This window comes from Elaeis guineensis, chromosome 4 (assembly GCF_000442705.2).
Source record: "Elaeis guineensis isolate ETL-2024a chromosome 4, EG11, whole genome shotgun sequence".
NCBI classification, from domain to species: domain Eukaryota; kingdom Viridiplantae; phylum Streptophyta; class Magnoliopsida; order Arecales; family Arecaceae; genus Elaeis; species Elaeis guineensis.
In genome coordinates, this window is record NC_025996.2 from 156,423 (window position 1) to 183,772 (window position 27,350).

The following is a 27,350-nucleotide window of genomic DNA, read 5'->3' on the forward strand; positions in this document are numbered from 1 at the left end:
GCATCTGATTATGTCAACATGCTTATGATTGTTGATTTATGGTGTGTGTTACAAAATACTAACACAAAATACTTGCCATCATTCTTTTGTGTAAAATGTTTATCACATCTTGTTGTGCTCTTGCTGGTGGTGTTGCTGATTAATCATTGCATCTGGGATCATGCTTTAAAGGGCTCTTAAGTTACTTCTCGATTCTGCACAAGTTTCCAAGAATTACTTATTCTTTCTTGAATAGGGTGAGACACCATCTGGTATTATGGTCAACCTTGTTTCTTCATTTAACGTTCTAACTGTGCGTTCCAAGTTAGTTTTCTGCAGATATGAACAGCAGTGCTAGTTCAAGTTTGTTTCCTTTGCACCGCTGCAAAACTCTACACCTGGTTAGAGTTAATCTAAATATATTTCTCAAGTGCTTTTCCATAAAACCCCTTTTCTTACCTGCTTTTCTCTATCCAAATTACATTTGTAGGTTAGACACGCAAAAGGAATTCATAATGTGGAAGGTGAGAAGGACCATAATGCATACTTATTGCCAGAGCTTTTTGATGCACTCCTTACTTCTCTAGGATGGGATCAGGTACTAGCAGATGTTTTGTGGTCATAAAAAAGGATTGCATAATATACCAGAGTTCCCTGTTTCACTTTATTTTACTATTCATTGTTTGTTTATTTAGTGTTTTGCATAAGGAAATTGAGTGGCAATTCACATGTCAAGTATTTGTTATGTATTGATATTTTTTATTTTTATTTTGAAAATTTTGAAAGAATTTCAACACATGGTTGTTTCTAAGTCTCAAGAAATCAAACCTGATTTATGTCCTGTCATTTAATATGATTTACAAAGCTTGATCCATTTAAAATCATTGATGCACTAACCTTGAACAATCATGTCCTGGCTTTCCAACTGCTGATCAATTGGCAACATCATGACTAACAAAAGATCAGCGACACCATAGAAGACAGAAATGTTTCTTTATGCTGTCATGTGCTGTTTATTATGCAAAACTGTGCCCAGCAATATTTTGCAAGGAGTTCATGCGGTTATAGTCAGAAGAATTATCTATTGTGTTTTGGTGTCATATAAGAATCTTTATGTTTATGCAGCTTTGCCAATTGTGAGCTCCAGTTATTGGTATTGGTTGACAGAAGGTGAGCGTTTCATGCATGACCCTGGTATCTGTTATTAACCGCATTATGCTGATTAGCAACTTGTTTGCAGTATGCTTGGGCTAGATTCCTCAAGTAGCAAATATCGTGGAAAGATTCCACGTGGGCTTGATCTTCCAAGCGATGTTGCTCATGGGAAGCACCCTGAGAAAGGTGGCGTGAATTAGGTATTTCATTTTTGAGCCTTAATTGTCAGCTAGTGAGGCACCAAGATTTTTTTGTTTACATCATTCAACAACAGTATCCTTAGAATAGAATTGAACGGAAGCTAGGAAGATCTAGAGATCATTTTTTTATTGTTAATTAGTTAATTGAGGTTTATATTCTTATATATACTGGTAAGATACATGCTTCAGTGAGAGCTGTCACTTGCCATGTTTGTTATGCATACAGTCTGCAGAAAGTTTATGCTAAGTTGAATAGAGAAGCTGCGTTAATTAATATGAATTAAATTATGAAGTGATGTCGCAAGTGTTTAATTGGTCCAATTGGAGTTGGAATGACTATTCCTAATTTCATACATATGCGATAAACACATTAACTGAAGATGAATCCACAAAGCATTGTATCCAGTTATAACACTCGTACCATCAGTTCTCATTCATAATACTGTATTGACTATGTCTATTTCATTCCAGGGAAACGTAAAAGCTGCTTTTTCCTTCAAAATATGGTGCACGACATTGTGCAGAGATTTGCTCCAGTATCTTGGTACCATGGGAAGGTGGCTGAAGAGTGTGCATGTACAGCACTGCTTTATGGGCAAGAAAAGCAGGAGGCCATCAAGGCTTGCAACCCTGAACCCCAAAGCTCGAGAGCTTCAAGAGGTGTGAGTGGGCGGTGGGCAGCATCTTGCTGTTGTATTATTTGGTTTTATTGGCGCCAGCCTTCGTTGAGTGGAGGGAACCCCTATTTATGAACACCTCTTGAGTGAATCTGAAGCCTCTGATCTTTTGGGCGTTGTCAGTACCTGAAATTTGGCCGTCAGCACCATTGGTGCTGCATGAACATCTCCATTGAACTTTAGAAGCTTTGTTTATCATTGATCAGATGAAGCTTCGGAATTCGAGTTCTCTCATAGCTGCATTGAGTGCTAACAGGCTTCAGCGCATGGGAATACCGAGCACTTGCAATTTTACTGCGATCAATTGTAAATTTTGTGGTCGACTGTAATTGCAAATGAGGGACATACTTTTCGACGAAACAGTTTTGAGTCATCACCTATGTTGATCACAATCCAGGAACCATAAACAAGGTGATTGCAACCATGAAGAACAATGTGTAGGTGGGTGCTTATGTGATCAACGTTTCCGTGTACGGGACTTTTCTATGTGAATTGAGCAATAATTGCAAAATATCGTGGGCACAACGGTAGAAAGGCCCCTTTCATCTGCCGTTCTTTCTTGGGCTGCAGATACGCTGCATGACGACCTAAATCTTTTCCCTTGAGGGCGCTAGTTATCCTCAACTTCCCAAGCAAGAGGTACTTTATCGGTCTAGCATCACATAATTTGGGGACATGATTTGGATGAGAGAACAGGGAAACGTATGATGAGACGTGGCAGTTTTGAAAAATGGGAGATACGAGGAAGGCTTCATATTCTTTTCTCACCGTGCAAAATAGGATTTTCTCACCGTGCTACTGCCATCCTCTTCTTAGAAAGAGATCTTATCTAATAGCTAAGGGTCCCACCCGCTGCTAGCAGCAACATTGACAGATTGCATTTTCTACCCCGCCCATTTCGTTTCTTGTTGCAATTTTATCCCATCCCCCATTTATTTTTTATCCTTTCATTATCTATCTTCGGATGGAATTCTTCTTATATCCAGTGAGACAAACACCCACACAACTGCGGGTGCGTTCAAGAAAGTGAAAACCATTCTCATGTGCTCAAAACCAAACTGCAAATTTGATAACACAATCCATCTTCAATCACCTAGAAGTTTAGCAGGAAAGCACATATATAAATTAGCAAGCTTTTTTTGCCAGAGAGAAGATATCGGACATGCAGATTATTCGTCAGGAAAAACAATAAAGCAGTGAATTTTTAGGGAAAAGTAACTGGGATGAATTGCCTATGATTTCACGACAATGTGTGGAGGAAACAATTTTCCAGTAAACAACATGAGTTACAACTTGCCCTGATATTCCAAAAGTCAATTTTTGCCGCCCAACAGCAAATCATACGACCGTGTGCATAGTTGACATTTCTCTTTTTCTAATTATTACAGTTGACAGTTTCTTCACAATCATGGGGAGCATAGTGGCCTGCTGGTGAACAGAAGTCTCCTCAATATAGGAAAATGAGAATTTGATTCAAATTGCTTTGAGAACATCACAAAATTTTGATGGCTTCTTCCTGAAACCTGAACAGAGTCCCTGAAAGCATCAAAAGAGGTGTTACTCCAACCAGAAATGGCAAAACAGATGAACGCACATGCTTATGTTTGCTGAAGAAGTGGAAGCAGATTGTGTAGATCACATACATAGTGCAAAGGCGGGCATATCTAACACTAAATGGGTGGAAGAAAGTCATTAAAAACAACATACTAAATCCATTGCTAGGGTACAATATGTTGACACCCTAGACATGTGAACCATGCTCAAAACTTGAAAGGTTTCATCATTGTCCACCACCTAGATATTTGTCACCATCTTGTCAGTGAGAGAGCACCGCCAGATTTCAATTCTTCATTCTGGCTACATGCTGAGCAAGAATAATTTCCCCGACCTTGCTGCCAAGGTCAAAACCACAAAGTTGAACACTATGAACTAAATCATGTTCCTTTTACACACATGTTAGCTAGGTATATAAACAGCAGAAGGTGGGTATTGGTCTATGTTGCAAATCGAATAGGATATCATTCTTATCTATGTTTCTATCATAGTTTGACTAGATATAGACATCACGCATGCATGTGCAGAAGCAATGGGTGCATACAGGTGTGTGCATCCACACATTGTTATCCATCCCTGTTCTGGATACTCGCAAACATGGCATAATCCAAATGTGGTTATGGATATCCAAATACAAATACAGATTCTGATTTTGACCTATTTGAAAGGTCACTTGCTCATCTTAGTGACTAATATAGGTTTAGTTCTCACCATCTGATTAATTTTATACCAACTATTTCAGTTTTTTTTTTTTTTGTTGAGATAAATATTTAAGCAGATCTTTTTAATTGAATTTATTGATTTGTTCCATCATATTTGATGTACCTAAGCTGTTTATGTATATTTTAAAACACATGTAGATATGTAAACATCCAACACATGTAATCATGAATAAAATAATGGATACTGCATATATGATAATCACATTCAATTAAAAAAGAAGTATTTATATCCAGCTCATATTCATCTTCATTTTAAACAAATATGGAATAGTAACATCAAATTCATGTCTTCGCTATTCAGGCAAAAAAGTACAGATATGGTAGCAGTTGTGGACATTTCACCATGCAACAAATGTCCACAATGACCACATTAACTGATCCAATATGTTTCATCTGGAATAACTTTTGAAAAAGTAATAGTAGCAGTGTTCAAGCATATCTCATAATCTAAGTTCCAATCAGAATGGTGAGGCAGTATGGTGATTCATGGAGCCTGAGAAACTATGTTCCACATATAGTAATAACAGATGCACTAACTATGAAGAATTTAAAGAATGCCAGATTCTGTGATAGGAACTATACCTCCAATGCAGAAGCCACCCGCAGAATGCTAGCCTCACCCCATGGACGGCCTATCAGTTGCAAGCCTATTGGAAGTCCTTGTTTATCATGACCAATCTGGATATTACATAAGTTAAACATCAAGAATAGAAACACATGGAAGATTTTTTTTTTTTTTTTTACTCCTGTTGTAGCAGTACCTTTTGTAGACAAGCCAACCATGAAAACTATGTATGAACGGAAGAATGCAATTATACATACATAGAACAGTTAGTGACTCTAGAGACTAAGCTTGCAATTGATGGGAAAATTTTGAGAACAACTTGTCTGCAATTCTGATTTATGACTTTATTTACAATACAAACAAAGAAGTAAAGAGCAACCTGAAGATAGGAAAATTTTTAAGCACAAAAGAAACAATAGTCGCTTACAGGAACAGATATTGCTGGCAGACCAAGAAGATTTCCCGCTAGTATAAATCGCATGAGGTAACCTGTAAATGGAGGACCATATCACCATCTTGCAAATAAGTTATTGAACTGCACGGTTTATCCGCCAGCTTTGTGCAGATAATGGAATTTACCATCAAATAAGTGTTGATTAAAGATATAATACATGCAACAGCTCAATAATCTTCTGAAGACATGCGATGCAGGCCAGCTTAGGGTTGGCCTGCATTGCATGAGAGGACCCTAAGAATAGGCTAGGTAGGGTTAAAGCAGTTTTAATGCTTGCTGTCCGGTCCTAAGAACAGGGCAGAAGGAAACTGATTTTAGTTTCTTGGATAAATGAAGGATTAAATAGACCTCCCCTAGGGTTACATAAATAAAATAAGGCAGGGATGATCAAGATCCAAGCCTTCTATCGTTGGAACTAATGCTCCAAACTGATGTTCAAATCAAAATAAGCAGAAAGAGATGCAAAACTAGTTAATGTAGCAGCAGGCTGAAGTAAAAGCATGCAATCAGAGACAATCTAGTACATAAATAATGTAGAAAAGCCTAACAGCGATTAGATCAAATAACACATGTGATCAGGAATGTTATATTCTTCAATCAAACAAAGATAAGTAATCTGCAGATAGTTCGGATGATAAAAGTGGCAAATAAATCACAAATAGAAAAGAATTTACAGGAGAGAATTAGTAAGGATAAGAGATAGATTTATGGGAAAATTCTCTCAATAAGAAGTAATGAAGAAAGAGATTAAAGACAGAGAATGAAAGGAGAGGCAAGAGGCTGCCCAGCGAGGCTCTGAGAAGCCTTTTTTCTTCAAAACATTTCTGCATACCATACCTTGCCACCGGCCACTTTTAGGCTCTTGGACTCAATAGATCCCTCAAACTACCTACTTCTGAGTCAACAAGGACTCTTATAAATGTAGAAACAAAATCCCATGAAATCATGCTAATTAACAAATTATTTACCAATACTAGAAGTAGAACTAATAAATCATGGTTAGTGTAATGCATACTGTTCAAGCTACAGTGAACGGTAACCAACCTCTCGTTATAAGCCAAAAAAAAAATCTGAGAAGACTAGTAAACATAAACAAAAATCAATCAGCAACAAATTGGGAGCTGTTGAATGAAATGTGCATGCAAATCTTCTCATGGTTCAATGGCTTGCAGATCTTTCATGGTTATTCATCACAGAAGGATGAGGCCCTAAGATGCCTTGATCGCTAGCCTTGCGATCTCAGCCTTCACTGGGTCCAAACAGCAATCTGATTGCTTCCGGAGCTGATTTGTATAGCTGTTGCACCCCCCTATAGGCCTTAGCAGCCGATCTTCAATGATTGCTGCATCAACATGCAAACATGCGCACACACACCCACACCCAAACACACACAGGGAGATTTGCTGTTTGTAGCTTAGTTATATTCAATTTAGTTTAGTACAATATTCTAATCAATTGCATGAGCACCATTACTTTTCTGTAATTTCCAACATTAATTGATTAAAGAGACTATTCATAAAACTCAAAGTAATACCCTATAAATCATTTTCTTTTTTCATTTATATTATCTTTTACTAACTTAGTAATGAAGCATCACTTTACTAATATACCTTCAAGTTGGAAGGAAATGCAAAGGTTATATACTTGTATGAAATACATATGATATGATGTTTTTTGTGTTTTCCCCGATCTGAATGACTTCTAGGTCAAAACAGCCATTTTTGGATGAAATGGTGGTATTTTTCTAACATTGTTTTTTTTTTTTTGGGTACTGTAGCTTGTAGGCTTGAAAGGATAAGGAAATAGCGGTTTCACCCCCTCTTCACAGGCTGATCTCTCATATGCTAAGGTGATGCAAAGGAGCTGATATAAATTTTATAGCCTATACAGCTGTATCTTGCATATTGGGCAAACTTTTATCAAATAGGCTCATATTCATGTTTTTTTCATCTTTGAAAGATTTGTTATGATGTGTAGGTTTTACTAAGAAGTTAAGCATGTTGAAAGGAACTTAGCTACTATAACAGCATTATTCAGCATAAATGCCATTGCCCTCATTGGGTGTGTGTTTCAGTCTGCTAACATACAAACCCGACAATGGTTACTACCTGTTCTACAATAATATAGCAATCTATTTGAGGTCTATTATAGTGTAGCAAGCAAGAATAGTAATATACAAAGTTATAAACAATAAAAAGACTAAGAAAAATAAATTTTTAAAAACAGTTGTTTATGAGAAAGAAACCGGCATTTTCATTAATTAATCATTTGTTTCTGAAAAACATAAATAAGACTACTCAAGGATGAGATTGATGAAACCAAAAAATTCTGTACCAGTCCGAACCGGCCGATACACCCTGCACCGAGCCAGACCGGCAGGGAACCGGGACAGTTTGGACGGGGAAAGCAATATACCGAAGGAGGGAGAGGGAGAGAGAAAGAGAGAGAAAGAGAGGAGGAGAGGGAGAAAGAGCAAACACCGTCGGAGGCCAGTGGTGGCTCGTTGCAGCTGTCGGAGGGCTGCGAAAGCCTCCGTAACTCGACTGTCGTCCAATAGAACTTTTAAACAAGCGAGAAAGAGAGAAAAGGAGAGCAACGTACTGAAAGAAGGCACAGTCGGCACAGGGATCGTCGAAATTTGCCAGATGGCCGTCGTGGCCACCAGACGATAGAAACTGCTTGGACGGAGCCGCAGCTGCGCAACAAGGGCGACAACCCCCATTCCTTCATCATGGTTGTTTAAAAACAACGATGAATAGTGAAGCTGGCAATTGGTTTGCCAGCTTCACATTTTTTTCGAATTTTAAAAAAAAAATACCTATGAAATAGGGGCATCGCCCCTATTTCACACCCATGGCACCGCACGTGCGAAGTGCGCTGTCCGACAGCCACGACGACCAGTCGGAGGCTATCCGACAGCCTCTCCGATGGCTTCCCCTCCCTTCTTTTCTTTCTTCCCCCCTCTGCCTCCAATTGGCCTCTTCGACGGCTTTCCCTCCCTCCTTTTCTTTCTTTCCCCCCTCTCTATTTCTCTCTCTTTCTCTCTTTTCCTCCTCCCGATTCGCTTCCTTTGCCTGCATTGACTCGCATCGGTCCGGTCCGATATGGACCGATATGGACCCATACTGTCGGCCAGCCGGCATGGGTTCTGGTACTGAGTCCGCGAATCTTAAATGAAACCTTGAGACTAGGACTGCAAATGGATCGGGTCAACCAAAGATCTGACCCCTTTAGACCTAATAAGACCCACAATTCTTTACCCGTGGTTCAGATTCAGGTCCGACGATGAATCTATTTGATAAATTGAGTTAAGTTAAAGTCATGTTTTCAAATTTGACCCTGATCTAACCTATGTGCTAACCTGGTTGAAAGGATGCCAAAATTTAGATGACCCAACCCGAACTTGCCCGGCCCTGGTACTGAGTCCGCAATCTTAAATGAAACTTTGGGGCTAGGACTGCAAATGGATCGGGTCAACCCAAGATCTGACCCCTTTAGACCTAATAAGACCCACTATTCTTCACCTGTGGTTCAGATTCAGGTCCGAGGATGAATCTATTTGATAAATTGAGTTAAGTTAAAGTCATGTTTTCAAATTTGACCCTGATCTAACCTATGTGCTAACCTGGTTGAAAGGATGCCAAAATTTAGATGACCCAACCCGAACTTGCCCGGCCCAATCCAACTCAATCTGAAAACCATGAATAGGTTACTCATGCAGTTGCCAAGCCTAGATTTCTAGAGTAGGTATTACCACTTACAATTTACAGGCACAAGGCTCAACTGAGTTTGAATCGTGTTCTTGTCAACAACATGAGTGGTAGCAATCTGCACTATTCTTAATTCTCTCCACTTGTTATCCGTGTCATTACTAATTTCCTTCTAAACATAGACAAAATGAGTAGTTTTCTTTTATTTTATCTTGGATCGACCCATACCAGATCTGAGCCAAATCAGAGCCAAATGCATTGGGTTATTTGGGTCATGCTTGACCTAGCATGGCCTGAATAAACTGATGGGTCTGAAAACTATTCCATGAAACTGACCCAAAAAATATCTATTAGTCAATGGTTGGGTCCAGATCTAACCCAAAGAAAACCTGGTCAGGTCTGTACATTGTTTGCCTTGGTCCAGAGTTGACCATGATGCAAGCCTAGTTAGGAAAGTTTGCTGCAAATAATTGTGTTCATGAACTATGACAAAAGGAGCATTAAGAAAAGAGATGATGGAATACAGTAACAAAAGAAAATATTCCTGATTTAGAGACTTATATGACAGTTAATAAGCAGGAATAGATGGAATCAAGGATTCAGACATCACATGCTTTGCCCATTCTGGCCAGGTGATGGCAACAGAAATGGTTCATGTCTGTGTCATGCTGATACTTGGCACAAACTGATATGTTTTAGGCACATGCCAGTTTCTAGCATGGTTTCACAAACATGGGCATGGCCATTTTTTTCATTTTCTTCTAAACTAGGGTACTCTGAACTCCTTGCTAATGTTGTTAAAATTTATTTCATTCATTAAAATAAATAATTAAAAACTGCATATAGTATCATAATAAAAGCATGCATGCAGAATAATATGCAATGTCTCATTTAAGCTAATAAGCCATCCTAGCTATGCTACAGCTTTATGGCAGCTATATTATAACTCTTTAATAACCATACCATAACAATGTACTATAGTTTAACTAAAGAAAAATTATGTCAGTATGTATTACACTAACTGTCTTAAAACTATTGTAATAGTATGGCTTTGTTATAACAATGGAATGAAAATATAGTACACCCATGACATAGTTATAAAAGTACAAATAACTATAAAAGATGTGCTATTTTATAATTAAATTATACCTATATTGGAGCTAAAAAATAATTATGTTTATGTCATAATTATATTACTCTTATCATATCATTGTGGTACCATGATATAACAATACTATAACGATATTACAATTGAAGTATAACATGAAGTTGGATCCCTTTAGCTCTTAACAAATAGCATACCAAGGTTTTAAATACCAGTACCGAACCCTGTACCATGTTTACATTGATTCAATATAGAATCAATACAATACTGGTGCCAACTATATGTACACAAAACTGAAAACATAAAAAATGAAAAAATAAAATAAAATATTTCCTTTCTTTTTCTTCTTTCTTCCTTCTTTTCCTTCTTTCCTTCCTTTCATTCTTTCCTCTTTTATCACTTTTCCCTACATGGATGAGTTTTGGAGTCTCACCCCATGCCGATTCCTTTTGTCTCACCAGAAGGGGAAGGATAGTTGGGATGCCCCCTACGCCACCAAGATTTAAAACATTGCATTTAAGTTCCAAGATCTCACTTAGGTATAATTGATATGGAAGTAAACACACATGCATAGGTCCTCACATGCTTAGTTTTCAGTATGGTACCGATGTGTAACGTACTGATCCAATGTGTACTGAAGTAGGGAGAGGGAGAGAAAATCATAACCCTAACCCCAGGAGAATCGAGGGTGGGGAGAGAAGGGAAGGATAGGGAGAGAGGGTGGAGGGAGAGGAAAAGAGAGAGAGGTGCACCTAGGTTCGGCCATGATCGAGAGTATTGGAGTCGCCTTTGGCATCAATCAAGGGAAGCATTGGAACCAGTGGAGCTTTGAAGCTCTAATCATGAAGGAAAGGGGGAGAGAGGGAGAGAGAGAGAGAGACAGGGGAAGAACGAAGGGGTTGGAGCTTGGGAGGTGGATTTTTTGTATAATAGAGTGAAAAAATGGAAAGAAGACTTGGAGTTCTAACTTCAAGTGATTCCTAATATAGTTGTTGATTAACTACAGTAGGCCCTTGCTGAATCTCACTAAAGGAATAGACCGTATGATAGCTAGCTTAAGTCATGAGCATTTCAGATGACAATTTAATCAAGGGATGGGAGCAAGGTTTGCATAATTAGTATCGGTAACCATGCCTATAGGTATTGAGTTGATATGGTACCGTACGATATCATATGATACAATGTACGCGACAAGGTATTCATCAGGTACTGCATTCTCCAAATCCTATATTTTGTGAGAGAGGGGAGAGGGAGAGAAGCCAACCAAACTAGGGTTTGGCCCAAATTTTGAGGGAGGTTTACGATGAAGGGAGATCCCATTAGTGGCTGGTGGAGCCATAGAGAAGATAGTGGTGGGGAGCATGTTGGAGAAGCTAACATCTGATCATCAACCCAGGCATATAAGCAGAAATCGGTTGGAGGAGCTCCGATAGTGAAGGGCAAGGAGCCTCCATGGGTAGAGAGAGAGAGAGAGAGCACTCAATAGTTGGGGGTTGAGAAATTAGCTTGACCTCGAACAGATAGTAGCAGTTAGAACCAAGTGGAATTGAGTGGTTCCACTCAGTTTGGATTGATTCTTGCCAAGTCCTAATCGGCCCCTCACACCAACCCAATTTTGCACTAGTTTAGTACCGTACACCCCGAATTGGGCGATTTGGGTTAGTTTTAAGAACCATGGACAGGAGCATCATCCAAATATCAAGCATGTTTTTTAGCTCAAGAAATCATAAAAATTATTATCGTCATACATGCATAATCATGTTAACTAAATGAGGTTTAGATCACAATACAAAAGAATGAAGCAAAATCTATCAAACAAACCTTTCCTTAGCACATAGATCTGACAAGTATAGATGGAAGTCATGGAACAATAATAGTCGAATGCAACACAATGAAATTATGAACAACCCAACTTACCTGACACCTTGTAATCAGTTTCCCCAGATCTAAGAGAACTTAGAGGTATTTCGGGTGCAGTAATTCTGTAAGACAACAACTTTCATTAAGCTTAATATCCTTAGTGGTATACAAAACTATCATATAAAAACTTTAACAAAATTAGTTAATAATGCAACAGTAAACAGAAACATTTTATATTGTGTAAGCAGTAATCTAGGGGTTTGCTCAGAAAACCATGAAGAGTGCCATAAAACTTACATTGACCGACTTATCTTTTGATTAAAAAGTATAAAGAATTGATGTCAAGAGATGTATGCTTTATTTTGAATCCTATGCAAAATCCAGTCAGCGAAAAACAAAGTTCAACACCACCACAACATAATAATTCCTGAGCTTGTCAAGGTAACTAATGAAAGATATGGAGAACAGTGCCACACCATCTCATGATTTTCAACTTTACGTACCTTGAATTATAATTTATGTCACTAATCATCATTTCTATCACAATATTATTAGAATGCCATAATTGATTACCCAGTAAGGTTTACATAACAAATATTTATGACAACATGAGAAAAAGATGAACAAAAACCTTTAAATCTTGCACCAAATGATAGTCCAGACTAACTCCATTATGCATGAAAATATCTTGAACAACTAATTATGGAATGTCTAGACAACTTTTGGAAAACTAAGATAAACTCTAAACATATCAGATTTATGGTTCCTCAACTTAGTACCTTTGTTATGTACAGATATCTAGATTCTCCTTTCATGTTTGCAAAACATCAACCCAACCATTTTGTGCCGCTAGATTCCCGTCCCCCTCCAACTTCTCTTCTGGTATCCACTTCCTTCTACGTAATTCAGGTATATTGTTAGCACATTTCTATTTGGATCTAAAATATCTTTAGGAGCACCCTCATATTTTTCTACTTTATATTGCCTTCCCTTCCTTATAACCCCAAAAACTGCCCCCTCTAAATTAAAGTTTCAACGCTATGATACTTATCCAAATATATAACAATCCTAACTAGACACACTAAGAAGATCATCATTATGGATTTGTATTGATAAAAGAATATTCTACAAATTTCTTCATCCTCAATTAAAGGCTTTTCACTCATTAGGAGATTCAGTCAACTATTGTGCCCTACCATCCAAGTGGAGCAAACAACAAGCTAAGATTGTGGATCCCTGAAATTCTTTTTCTTAAAATTCCATATTTTGACCATTTTCTGACCAACCATGAAATACTTATCAGCTACAACTGAATTTACAGAAACAAGGGAGATTGGCTCCATTTCAATCATAATATACTTTTTTGTTGACTCACAGTGAAGTCAGCAATCCTATTTCCTGCTCCTCCAATCATCTAAAGGCCTCCACAGCCCTCCAACGGCCACCACCGGCCTCCCTACCCTCTCCCTCTCCTTCCCTCCCTCCCCCCTTCTCTCTCTATTTTCCTCTCTTCAAAGGAGGGCGAAGCTCTAGAGGACTCGACGGATCTTCGATGGCCTCCCCGGCCTTTTCCTACCCCCCTCTCTCTTCCTCTCTTTCCTTCTCCCTCCCCCCATACTAGCCGGTGTTTTGTTTCGAACACCGGAACCTTCCCGGTCGGCTACAATACGATTTGACACACCCCAAACTGGGTGGCTCCATCTAGTTCAGTGAACCATGATGCATACTCTTATTTTGTTGTCCCAATTACATCTTGTTGGGTATGTATCTTACATGATTGAATTGCCGTGCAAAACTCTTAAGGCAAAACTCTTAAGGCTTGTTTGGATGATTGGGTTGAAAATTCTATTGGATTTATGGATTGGACTTAAGATCTTTTTTTCTCCCTATGGGATTCGAGCCGGCCTATTCCAAAGCCACTCTTAGATACTCATGAATATAGGCCTAGTCTAGCCTGTAAACCCATGATTTTGCTGGTTGTATTGGTCGACAAATCCCATAAAATTTTCAGCCCAATAATCCAAGTACCCCTTAATGTGGAACTTCCCTTGACTTGATCGAAAACTAGGGACAATTTCAAAATTTTGACCAAAAATATCCTAGCAGACAACTTAAGTTGACACAAATTCATTCTGATGGTTTGATTTCTTTATAATAATTAGGCAATGAGAAGCATTATCTCTACATTAAACTTGAATTTTGCAAGTTTTAAGAACATTTGGAAAAGTACTATTATGTTAGATACCAAGATGAGTTAGAGAAGTAAATTTTTGACCAACAAGTGGCAATTCTAGATCTTAAAATTTCAATAAAAATTTTTGTTACCATGTCCTATTGCAAATGGTACAGTACATTCCAGACACGATTTATCGAACATTTTATTTTTCTAGAGGTAGTTTTTAGTTGCTTCAATGCTAAACTACTAAAACAATATTATCTAAATGCTGTAAATAATATAATTTATTTTGAAGTGATGTATATTTATTGTTTTTCTCCACTTCATTTTTTTCCTAATTTTCAAATGGCAATTTTTGAATTTCTTTATGATCTTTAGCCAAAGTACCAAACTAGAAGGGAGCTCTTGAATTGCCCAAACCAAAACCTAGAAAGACCTATATCACTGCAAGTTTTCAACATTAACTAAACAAACCCTTAGCCTATGATTCATCAAGAAGATATGGGAGTTGCATATTATAAAAGTTAAGTGCCCAACATGTACATAATATGTTGATATTAGTTGACCAATATGTTTGACAAAATAATACTAATTATCAAGGTTTTAAATTCCGTGGGATGGGACTGTCTCGATTTTTTCATGAAACGGGATGCATCACTGTCCCGCCCCATTCCGACACTTGGGACAGAGTATGTCCCAAAGCGTCCCGATCGAGACGCTAGGACACTAGCAGAACGATCTGTCCCAACACATGGGATGGTACCCTATCCCAGTGTCCCGCAGGATGTCCCAGAATGTTCTGTTGGGACCTGAATCCCTGTCAATTATCAAGATTGGGCATCAAGATGACAACTAGAATAAAAGGTTGTAGCAAGCAAAGCTTATGAGAATAACAAGCCCTAAATACAGGTAGGTTGGTTCACCTTATATGAGTATTCCATGTATTGAAATGGCAAACTATGCTAAGAAGCTTATTATTCCTCAAATCAGGTCCTTGTGCATGCCTCATAGTTGACCTAACCAGTAGGTCTTCATATATGTGTCGGCTAATGCTCATAATTAGTTGGGTTCTCTCCAAGACATGAGCCTAGACATTAACAGAACTAATACTTAACACATATTATGCACATGCCTTTCTAAGGATGAGAAAGAGAGAGCAAAGGAAGGGGGAGTTGGGTTCCCTCTTAGTGCTAGCGTCAGCCTCTCACTACTAGAAAGGAAAAAGAAAAGCACCCCTTTAGAAAAGGATAAAAGAACAATGCCCCCTCTATAATGACTACTTGGAGTAAAACATAACATGCCCAATCCCATGAGTTTTCATTATATAATAGAAGATAGCAGGCAAGACATGATAGGACAAAATGTTGTCTAAGAAAATTAGTTCTACCAAAATAGGAAATGACTACGTGGTGCAATATACATTGGTTAGTTAAGTGATGACAGTGGCATAGCATCTTTAAAAGTTTGTTTCTGGATGGTACATTGTTTAGTGGCGCATAAGAGTGGCAACAAAGTGCCCACCCTTTCGAAAGAGGGAAAAAGCTCCACCTTTATCTGATTTCTTGCGGTACAACTTCGCATGCCCGAGACTCAAAACTGTTTTCATTATATAATAGAAGATAGTGGGACAAGAAATGAAGGGGCAAATTGTTGCACTGCTAAAATCAGCTTTGCCAAATAAAAGGAAATAAGTTAACCGTAAATGATGCAGTGTAAATGGGTTGATTGAGCAATGTGATAGTGCCAAACTGAAGATAGAATATTAAAACATTTGATTTGTGGTCGTATATCATGTTGGTTAGTGATAGAGGTTCGTGGGAGAGAAGCAATGATGTTAATGGTGCATAGGAGCAGCGACAAAGGTGTGACGGACTAGGACCTCTCTCTTTTTTTTTTTCTTTTTCTTTTTTTTTTGGTACCCCAACACACACTTGATGTAGGACTAAACACATGCCTGCATGCATCCTCATGCATTCCTCGTGCTTAAAGCCAATCTCCTCATTAGAGAAGGTACAATCAGAAAAACAAACATCATGACTGGACTAAAAAGGTCCGTGCTATAGTGTCTCTTAGCCGCACATGGATCTTCAGTTGGATCAGCTCTAATACCATTTGCAACAACCCATGACCTCAATCGGAAAGGACTAGCCAAAAGGCTACTGATCAGGATCCTTGGCCCTGCTTAAATACGCAAGACCAACCCAACACACACCTATTGTAGGATAGACTATACACCTAGGGTGTCCTCACAAAAGGTTAAAAGTAATTGGAGTAACATAATGGATTGTAGCAAAGAGAGAGAAGGTTGCTCTAGAGAGTAGAAAGGCTATGTAAGAGAGATGTCAGGTTGAGGCAAAAACTTAGGGCTTGATGATGTAGAAGCATAACTTGACACTAAATTTCTACTTTTAATTTTGAATTTTTGTTTGGTTGTTGGAGGTTGGATATTATTAATTTAGTCTGGTTTTATTGTTTTTGTATGTCTTACATGCATAGGAAGTTGTTTAGCATTACTTGCCATGCATGACTAGCTAGCCACGTGTACTATTTATATATATATATATATAGATGTATATATATATATATATGTATGCATGTGTCTGTGTATGTATGTACACACACACCAGCGTTCTCTGTACCACCCCATATCAAGTGGTATGGGCATACCATACTGTACCAGTATGCCAAACCACTCCATACCAACACAGGCATACTATACCGTACTGCATACCGATACTATAGTGGGATTTCAGCAGTATGGGGTCTAATACCAAAACGGCGAACCTTGAATTATATACGATTTTCTTCTTAATAAGAACCAAACTACCACCACATAGGAAAACACCCCACCTCAATTTATGCACACAAAAGAGTTGTCTGTCAACAGCTTTCAACATCACTTTATTCCCCACCCCAAGTTTCTAAGTAAATATCTATTCTGTAGGGACTTAACCATATCTCCTTCAGTCCATATTTCAAAAGGCTCACACCAACTCGAAATTCATACATATATATGAGGGGGATTCTTTTGGAATTCTTGCAAACTTATTCTCAACAAGTCTATTTGCTTCTAGAATAAGTGATGTTTCCTACAAATCACTTGGCTTGGTTGCATTGAGTGGCATTTTTTGCTTCCCTATGAGTGGCATTCTAGGATTATTCTCTATCTGTTGACCAATCTATTTCAGGTTTGGCCACCCTTGCAGGCATAGCCTGCATCACTCGAACAAATCTTTTGGGCCTTTTCTCTAGTTGTTCTTTAAGAGAACCAGGAGAGGTTAGAAAATTGGAGTATCAGATCAACAGGCTCAGTGGCTCAATCCTTTTGTTTAGGAGGTGAATATATTCTAACTAAGGTCCATTATCTCGGTACCGGGTACTATATCAGTAACACTGTAAAAAGATGAATTCAACTAGCCATAATCGATATGCAATTTGAGTTAAAATTGGACTTATAAAGGATAACATTTAACAGATGTATGTATCTATCAAATGTCACCCGACGGTCCTTATGCATTCTATTACAGGTTGAATCCTTCAATGTGCATGCAATACCCTGACACAAACATAGAGGATGTATGCATGTACATATGTGTGTTGCACTGGAATTTGAATCTTTCTATCAATGCATCTTTTGAATTCAAGTCAGGCCTTTCCAAAATCAATGGATTTATCTATCTCCTGATTTAAGTATCCTTTTGTATTCTAAAGATTATCTTCTGTCTAAAACCATAAACCCCAATTGAGTTTTCAAAATTGATTTCTTTAATGTATTTCAACCTTGTAGTCAATTTGAAGTTTATTTGATTCCTTGATGTTTTTTGAACTTGGTATTGTTTTAAACTTAACGATCTCTTTGAAATTTTGGACTTTATGAACTTTTAATCTTATAGTTGTTTTTTATTTTGAAATCTATGGTTAGCTGCAAACATCATGACCAGTATATGCATACATAGACCTAGTGCTGGCTTAAAACTATGCTTTGGTTTCCATTGCAGATTACAAAATCAATAGCTTTAAAATAGATAATTCTGAACTGTATTTAGGTTTACAATGTAAACTTACGTTCTTATACAATCTCTTGATGATCATTTGCATTGGAGTCTATTCTTTTAAGCCTTCCAAACTGGCAAAATTGAATTTCTATTTGGTCTTAAAACAAAACCCTCAAAAATCAAAATATATAAGTGGATTCAAGCCCAGTGCCATGTATGGTTGCATTTGAATAATCAACGAGGATATGAGTAAACATCCGGCTAAGCGGTATGTGATGTACTTTTCGAATTTTCAATTCAGACATCGATGGACATCAGGCCAACTGGTATTAGCAAACCTCAAGGATATGAGTGGACTCACCAACTTTGATAATAAGGATACAAGTGGCCTCATCCAAGTTATAGTGAATATGTAAATGGCCTTGAGGGTAGGGGTGTAAATGAGTAAGCTCAAGCAAGCCAAGACCCAGCTCAAGCTCAGGCCTTATTGCAATTGAGCCTAACTCAAGCCAGCCAATTTAATGTGATCTCAACTCAAGTTTCTCATAGCTTATTTAAGGGATCAGGTGAGAGCATGAGGGATCAACTCATTATTTTGGTTACATCTTTGTCACATATTTGAAATACAGCCTAGCTTCTGTTAATTTAATAAAAAAATATAAAAAGTCAATATAAAAATAATAATTGAAATAATATCCATATTTCAAGCCTAATAGAGCAAAATTCGAGGGAGCTATGCCTAGCTCTAGCTTGGTTTTGTATGTTAATCAGTCAAGTTGAACTTGAGCTGAATTTCAAGTCAAAGACAAGCTAGCTTGTGAACATTTTGCTTATTTGACAGCCTTAAATGAGGGTACAAGTAATCTTTTGTGAGAAAATGTGGAACTTTTGTGAACCATTTTTTCTGAACTTTGTAATGTATTTTGGTCATTTCACAACATGAGTTATTAGAAAATATTGATTTTTCGCAATTTTCATCATTGAATTGTTTTATTCAACTTTTGCCTAAACTATTGAAGAATTATTCAGTTTATGATCGCATATAAATTATTTTAACTTTTTGCTGAAGTAACGCATTCAAAACTTTCTAGGATATCTTATGACATAAAAAAATTGATTTTGGTATTAACTTAAAATGGTTTGCTAAATCTTTGCTTAAATTTTTCAATGATAATTTGATTTGCATTATGTTCTAAAATCATTTTTATCAAATGAAAACTTAAATCCTTTGACCATGGTAAAAGTTTACTAGCAAAGTTGTGGAGCTCACTTCATAAACCTTACAATATTTTCAGAGCGATTGGTGAAGGACATGGCTGACCCCTTCAAGGGAGGACTTGGAGTTTTAGAGTCCTTTTTGTATCCCATTATTTTTCGTATTTAAATATATATATATATATATATATAATAGGTCCATTTCAAGTTTTTTAATTAATTTTATTTAAGATTTATGGCTCATGATTCACTTTCAAGTTTTGTAATTATAAAAAGGAAGAAATGGACATCAATATATGCCTAGTCAAATACATTAAAATGCTTTAATCAGTTTAATTGGTAAACATGGATAAAAGAAATAGTGTCAGAAGTTAAGATGAGAAAAATAATGTCTGCATAGGTGTCAAACTAGTTTGTACTAGGTAGAGCGATTGGTTTTGCTCGATTTCATATTGTACCAATCTGTACCACCTGGTTTCAACTAATATCATGGCTAGGTGTGAGAAAATGGTCTCGTGATGCTATGTCAGTAGGGGGTGTAATATAACATATAGAGGGTATCATACCATATCAGTAAGGCACTAATATAGTACCTGGCTGCTGGTATTGGTATAACGAGTTTTGGTACACATACACATGCAAGAATATAGAAGAAAACCAGACATCTAGTATGGATAATAGCTAAACAGATATATCTTTTGTGTTGGTAAGAGGTATGATATGATTTTTTAAAAAAAAAAAAGAAAAGAAAAATAAGTACCCAGTTGTTGGGGTTACTATCATATCAACCTTCTTGAAAACTTCCATGTGGTAGTACATTATCCTTCTCCTGAATCACAAGGCCAAGAAAATAAGCTATAAGGGATTATGCATAAGAAATCATAATTAACTAAAACTAAGCATTAATATTTAGTACAGAATTTAAACATTTCAAACAAAATGCCTTAAAAGCAAACATAATACTAGGATACCATATGATACAATCAGCATATATCCATAATTACAAGCAAGAATTAAAGTCCAGATTTGTGCCAATTGTCATGGGTTGCTTCGATGAGATACCGGGTCTTGGGACTATTCCAAGACTCCAATAGATGAAACACCAAGACCAGGTCAACCAATCTGGCCGATACAAACCAGGATAGTGACCAAGATGGCTGATGCCCATCAACCTAACACTTGGGATGGGTTGGCATCTTGTAATTTCACTAGGATGCTATTTTTTTTCTTGTTTTCTCTCTTTTTTATGGTTGTTTAGGGGTCTTTAAGGCTTATTTATATCATGCTTTAGGGTCAGGAGAAATTTGTAATCAGTGGGTTTATGGTACTGGTATCAAATTTTGTTGATTCTTGGCAGAAAAATAGAAAAAACAAAAAAATGAGGTGGAGACAAGGAGAGGAGATTATTAGGCTTTAATATGGACTTGGGCTTTGAGGAGAGTAGATTTGAGCATAGAAGCTGGATCTGTCTACTCTATATCCTTCTTCCTACAAGTGAAGCAAATGGCCAAGAAATATGATGCTAGCACCGATGCCACAGCCCATATATTACCTCAAAAACATCCACTAATCCAAAATTATCGCATAGACAAACCCTAAAAAGCCATCAAACAACCATTTAAAACAACAAACAATGAAAAAAGGCCAAAGAAAAAATGACATCCTTTCCCATCCTAAGTGTCAAGATGGTTCCATCTTGATACATCCCAACCCAGTCTTTGACCAATATCGAGTCCAGGAATAGGATTTAAAACCTTCACTACTAGTGTTGATTTGGGTTAGTCATCTACTACCCATTCGCCACATATGATGTGAACAGAATTTTTAAATCCATGAGTTGGAACAAAAAAAAACACTCATATATCAATTTCATTATGATAGGATACCTTAGTAAGTAACAAATAGACTAAGTTTTCAAAATCATCATTCGATCTTACACATTACTTTGAATCATAGATTAAGACTAAGAAAGATTACGCATATCAGGTAAAACTAACAATTTCTAAAACAACAAGGGAATTGTTAAGTACTTAAACAAATGGTAAGTTATAAAAGCAAGAAATGTCAAAATAAAATATATGCAAACCATATGAACATTTTTTCACAGAATTAGCAAACTAAGTAGTACAATTTGGAACATAGAACATAGGTAGGCTTTCATTAAATAATACAAAATTTAATTTAGATATCGATTACAGAATTATATCTTACTAATCTTGAGCTCTCTCTCCAACTTAGAACTATTATATCAATAAAATGATTTAAAGATGCATACCTACATGCATATGCCCTCTGTGACAACCCATGTAGCCTTTTGGTGGAAAGAGGTATAAAGAAATGATATAAAAACTACAAAAACTGATTCCCAACATAGGTTCATAAATATTTATTTTTTACTCACCTAAGGCGTTGGGCAGCAACATACTCTGCTGCAGAGAATGACCGAAACAGTGCCAAACTAATTCGAGTATCAAGCGTTAATTCTGAACATCTCCTAAAGATAAAGAAAAACAAAGTTATCAGAACAGATTAAGTATTACATGAGCACAAAAATTGTAGTGAGATACAGTTATTGATGCAAATGAATTTCAACATGGTTCAGAAAATATATGGTAGATAAGAAAAGATACCCATCCACACAATCAGGGCCTAAGGAACACATGGTTTCAGAGCCAATTGAAACAATGTGGGCAGTGCGCATTTCCTCCAGTTCTGGCAAAACTATCTCTATCATCTTGAAACAGCAAAATAAATAAACAAGCAAATCAACTCCTCACAGATAGAAGATGTGCTCAAATCTATAAAATTCTATAGACAGTTTCATTTTGGTGTACATGTCCACCTTCTTGACCTTCAGAGTAAAAAAATAACTAAATTTTCTTTAAAAAGTAAAATTAAGAAGCAAAGACACTAATTTTTCTTGAAAAGTAAAATTAACAAGAAAAATATATCAAGTATTAAGCTTACTTGACATCCAAAGGCATCTGAAAGTAGATTAAGGACATCCTCGCACTTATTGGAGATATCATTGCAGGAAACATCATTAAACCACTACAGATGGAAAATTGTCAGTCCAAACTTACATATCACATGGCCATTGACATTCTGAATTTTAAATTCCATAGTTCGTACCTCTGTATATTTTCCCAGTCTAAATGACTGCAAGATAGTTAAATTATCAGACGATGATAAATTTGGCAAGCAGAGCGGGGACTGCAATAAAATTGTGAAAAGGCTATCAGAATCCAAAATGCAGATTGTGATATGTGCACACCAAGTTTAATATATGCCTTAAGGTGTATTATAACTTTTTTTTTTTAAAAAGAATCCTAAAAAGTATAATTCTACGGGTAAAAAAGTCCAAGATGCAAAAGCTTAAACTAGGATAGGACATTTCATATATTATACAGAAGCAGCAATGTCAAACTGAATGATCAGAATTATTTGTAGAAATGTTTGATTTGACTAACAATAAGATGTGTCAAACTAGATAGGGAAGAGTATTACCAAATTCTAAATCAAGGATAATATTGAGTTCAAAAACCCAAAGGTGAATTTTGGACTAGAAGCAAAACATAACAATCCCGGAAACTATCAATTAATTAATATGGCCAAGGATAATTTTTTCATCATATGACTCTAGACTGGATTCTCCAACATCAAAAGCTTGTATATGCCTAATAATATCTAGACAAGATTATCCAACACAAATAGCCGAAAAAGTGGTTCCACCTAGTTTTAGGAATACTAAATGAGCTTGCATATACTTGTGATCAAGGTTCACTGTACTACCCCGAACCATCTGATTTGGAGTGTACCAAACCGTACAAAGGGCGAACCGGCATGGTTCCGCCCTTCAGTTCGAGAAGTTAATAGAACTGCCCGTTACGCACCAGTCTGGTGTCGGTTCAGGCTCCACCCGCTCCCCCCCCCACAAAAAAAAGGGAGGGAGGCACTGAGAAGGCCTCTCGTGCCCTCTCAACCACACTCTCTCTTTTCTAAAAAAAATCCAGACATATCCCCAAAATGCCCAATTTCATCGATTTCGCACTGGATCGATGCTCGAATTAAGTAAAATACTTCTCCCCTCCTCTTTTCAAGGTTTTTTTTCAAGGCTGAAAAAATTAAAATAGGAAAATAGATCACCATGCCAAAATTTTTTATTTTGACATGATTTCATGGTATTGTGTAGATCTATGGATGATGTACACAATGACTATTAAAATTATAAATCTTCATTAACTCTATAATTTTTAAATTAAAAATAGACTTTTGGATTAAAAATAATGAATAAAATAATTTCCAAAAAAATTCTATATAATCAGTAGATGTTACTTTCTATGAAAGTTTAGTGTCAATTCAGTTAAACATAGGCAAGATCATACATTGCGACATAGGCCTGAATTTGATCAAATTTGAAAAATAAGTGGTGTTTTGTGCATGCACACGGGCTGAATAAAATATAAATAGCATCATTAGTTGGCTGCTACACAAATCTAAGGTCAATTTAATTTTCTGAATATCCTATATCTAAAAGTTAATTTTTAAATAAAATTAGAAAACATCTAAATAATAAAATTATTAAAAATTAGTATTATGCATAGATAATTCAGAAGTATTTTCTGAAGTAGAAAACTAATTTTTTGCATTACTATAAAATCTCACTATTTAAAAAATAAATAAATAATGATACCTTGAGATAAAAAATATATGTAGCATCCCTGTTTGGGTCCTACATTATTCCAAATTAAAATAATTTTTATAAATATTGTTTAATTTAATATTAATTTATTCATCAAAATATAACTAAGATTTTTTTAACAAAGTGTGGAAATTATAAATAATTCATATTATATATAGATAATGTATAATTATTTTTTTGGGCTAATTTGGAATGTGCTCCATAAATTTGTAAGAATGGATCTATGGAGGGAGAACTTAGAGCGTGGTATCGATTGGGATTTGGGACCATTGGAACCATAGAGTCATGCTCTCATGTCGGCACTAGTGAAGGTGCAACTAGTGCATATCTCATGTTGATGGAAGAGGTGAAAGTGGACAAGTAGCCAAATATATTCTAGGCCCCATTTGCTATACATTGCTTTGATCTCATGTTGATGGACATCGGGAAGATTTACAAAGTGAAGCAGGTTGTGGCGTTAGCCCAATCCATCACACGATTCATCTACGACCACACATGGAAACTTACTTCGATGAGTTAGTACACAAGAGGTGACATATTGAGACTAACAGTCACACTATTTCTAATAAACTACGTTGCAATTGACAACCTCCTAGAGAAGAAAGCAGGCCCCCATCAAATGTTCATCAGTGCCAGGTGGCAAGAGAGCATGTTTGCCCGAGTCTGCATTAAGGGAATCATGTAGAAAGCTTGGTGATGAGCCAGCAGTTTTTGCAGTAGGTTGGCTAGATTGTGAAGGCAATCAAGTCATTATACAGAGTGCTGAGGACAATAGATGGTAAGAGACATGCCCAGATGGTTTTCCTTTACCATATGATGATTGTCAAGGCCCAGATCAAGGAAGCAGACCCCAAATATGCGCAGGAGTGTATTAACATCATCAATTAGAAATAGGACTATCGAATGAGTAGGAGGTTGCATCTAGTAGGTAATTCCACTCATATACCTATTCACCATATGCTATTGTGTGTTTTGAGTACAACTATTATATTTAATCAATTGCAAATTGTATCGACGACCTATCATCTGAACCTGAGGTTCTAGTATACCATCCCTTGGACTTGGAGAGCTATGGATGAGAAACTTTTGGCTGCCCTGTACATGGTTCACCGAACCACCCAAACTGGACGGTTCGGACATTGCGAGCCGTACCGACCGAAACCAAGATGACTCAGCCTTCCTAATCCAAAGGTCGCTGCCCTTTGTTTGGGAGAGGTGAGTTAACTTTGTCGACTTTATGAACTCGTGTAAATAATTGACATCATGTAATATGTATGATGGATCTTTTCCATGGAGGAAAATGCTTAGGGAGGGCTCGGCCAGCTTTAGTAATCTCGCAGCTATAGCAAGATAACAAAAAATGAGTCCTGGTATTTTAAGATATGGACTATAGCTGTTTGATGTTATACAATAAGTATGCATTAGTATCTAATATGCCATTTCCTTGAATGCTTTTGAATTTGAAAGATGGATCCACTTCAGCTTGTTATCCAAGAACCTAAGACGGCTAGCAATCCGAATCCTCACAAACGATTTCCTGCTACAGCAGTGAGCGCAACTGGTCTACCTTAGCATTCATCCACAACAAACAAAGAAACCATCTCACACAAAAGCGATTGAATGATCCTATGTACATTCACTACAATATGTATCTGCGATTTAAGGGGGTGCTTGGTTCGAGGCCAGAATTGGAATCGAAATGCAAATTAGAATAGATTGGAATGGGAATCGAAATGACCAAATTCTCCGAAGCGTTTGGTTCATGACTGAAATCGGAATGGAAATTTGAATCTATAAGGAAAAATAGGGATTGAGTTTTAGATAAATTGAGCCATTCCTATCCCAAAATCAGAATCGAAATGGGACTCCCTCCAACCAAGCGGCTAGAATGGGAGTCACCCTTTTCGATTCCCGTTCTAGACCTCAATTCCCCCCAACCAAGTACCCCCTAAGTGCATTGAAGAGAAAGTTAAATTGAAGTACAATGATTCACTTCATAACGATTTCATATATGATGGTGAGGGTCAGATGATAGCATGAGGGCCAACAACAAGAGCCAGAGCTGGATGAGCCAGGATTGCCTCCTCGACTAGCCAATTTCGCAGCCAAAGAGACTAGGGTGGATGAGCAATAGGCAGACGACACATTTCATGCTCACTTCCATCCGATCAGCCACAAGGGTCGAGGGAAGCCGATCGATGCACAACTCCATATCGGAGATATCCTCCCAGCAGTTCAATCGAGAGATGTTGAGGAGAGGCCATCATGGTACCTAGTCTACTTAGGGTGGTGGGCTCAATCGATCCTCCTAGCAAACCCAGGGCAAGAAAGCAGCAATTCAAGCTAGCAAGAAAGGCAAAGAAAAGGCAGCTGAATCTTTTTTGGAGTGACTCCAGGAGAAATCCATTCACTCTGATTCGAAGACCAATGAGCCAGCTGATGACTGGTTGTGCAAATCATCATGCAATATCAGCGTCAGCGATGATTCCGCAAATGCATCTAGTGGCTCAAGAGCTAGCAGGACATAAGATACTATACTTTATAACCAATAGCCATAGGGTAGTCTTTGATTCACTAGTGAACCTCAATTTACTCATGTCATATAGGACAGGGACCACGATGCACAATCTACAAAAGCACATGAGGATACCATTGCATATAGGAGACGGGCTCCTTGTGGTCATTCGGGAAGTGATGCTACCACAGTAGATGACATTGCACATGGAGTAAGATCCTTGGACATATCTAGTTTCATGCTGTACATCAAACCCTATTCTACATTGATCACTGACAACTCGTATGCATATGGATTGCCTGAGATGTCATATTTGAGTGGTTACTATCATTTGCAGCCTTAGCCATCTTTCAGGTTGGATTTTGTTATCAGCATCTTGGGATGGCCAGCCCCAAGATGGTCTCAGAGTCAGATGAGGTCTCCTGAAGTAGCTATGCAGTGGACCCCAGAAGGATCATGGAGGCCTGTTCCATATGGACCAATTGGAGAGTTGGTGTGATGCTCCTCCACATTACTATTATGATCCCAACATCCATCAACACTCCAACCTGATTTTACATGTCGGTATGTGTTTTGTACTTTAAATACATTAAAATTAATTCAATTTGTCCTATTGTATGTATTTTTAGTTATAAATATGTTGGTTGGACTGGTCCCAGTTTCATTTCATGATAAAAAGACATTAACACAAGGTTAAAATGACAAATTGGGCAACAAACTAATAAAACTTATAAGTAGAAATCCGAAAGTTGAAAAAAAAAAAAAA

At 37.2% G+C, this 27,350-nt stretch overlaps 1 protein-coding gene across 1 annotated transcript in view; it reads right to left on the reverse strand.

Moving 5' to 3' along the window:
• Nucleotides 1-3,230: 3,230 nt before the first annotated feature.
• LOC105034552 (fatty acid amide hydrolase) overlaps nt 3,231-27,350 on the reverse strand; it is a 42,218-nt gene continuing 18,098 nt past the window's right edge. Inside the window, 9 exon segments of the mRNA XM_010909764.2 lie at nt 3,231-3,547; nt 4,870-4,965; nt 5,280-5,341; nt 12,039-12,103; nt 20,128-20,196; nt 21,769-21,861; nt 21,998-22,101; nt 22,335-22,418; nt 22,500-22,580. Coding sequence (XP_010908066.2) covers nt 3,485-3,547; nt 4,870-4,965; nt 5,280-5,341; nt 12,039-12,103; nt 20,128-20,196; nt 21,769-21,861; nt 21,998-22,101; nt 22,335-22,418; nt 22,500-22,580 — 717 coding nt within the window. The 3' untranslated portion in view covers nt 3,231-3,484.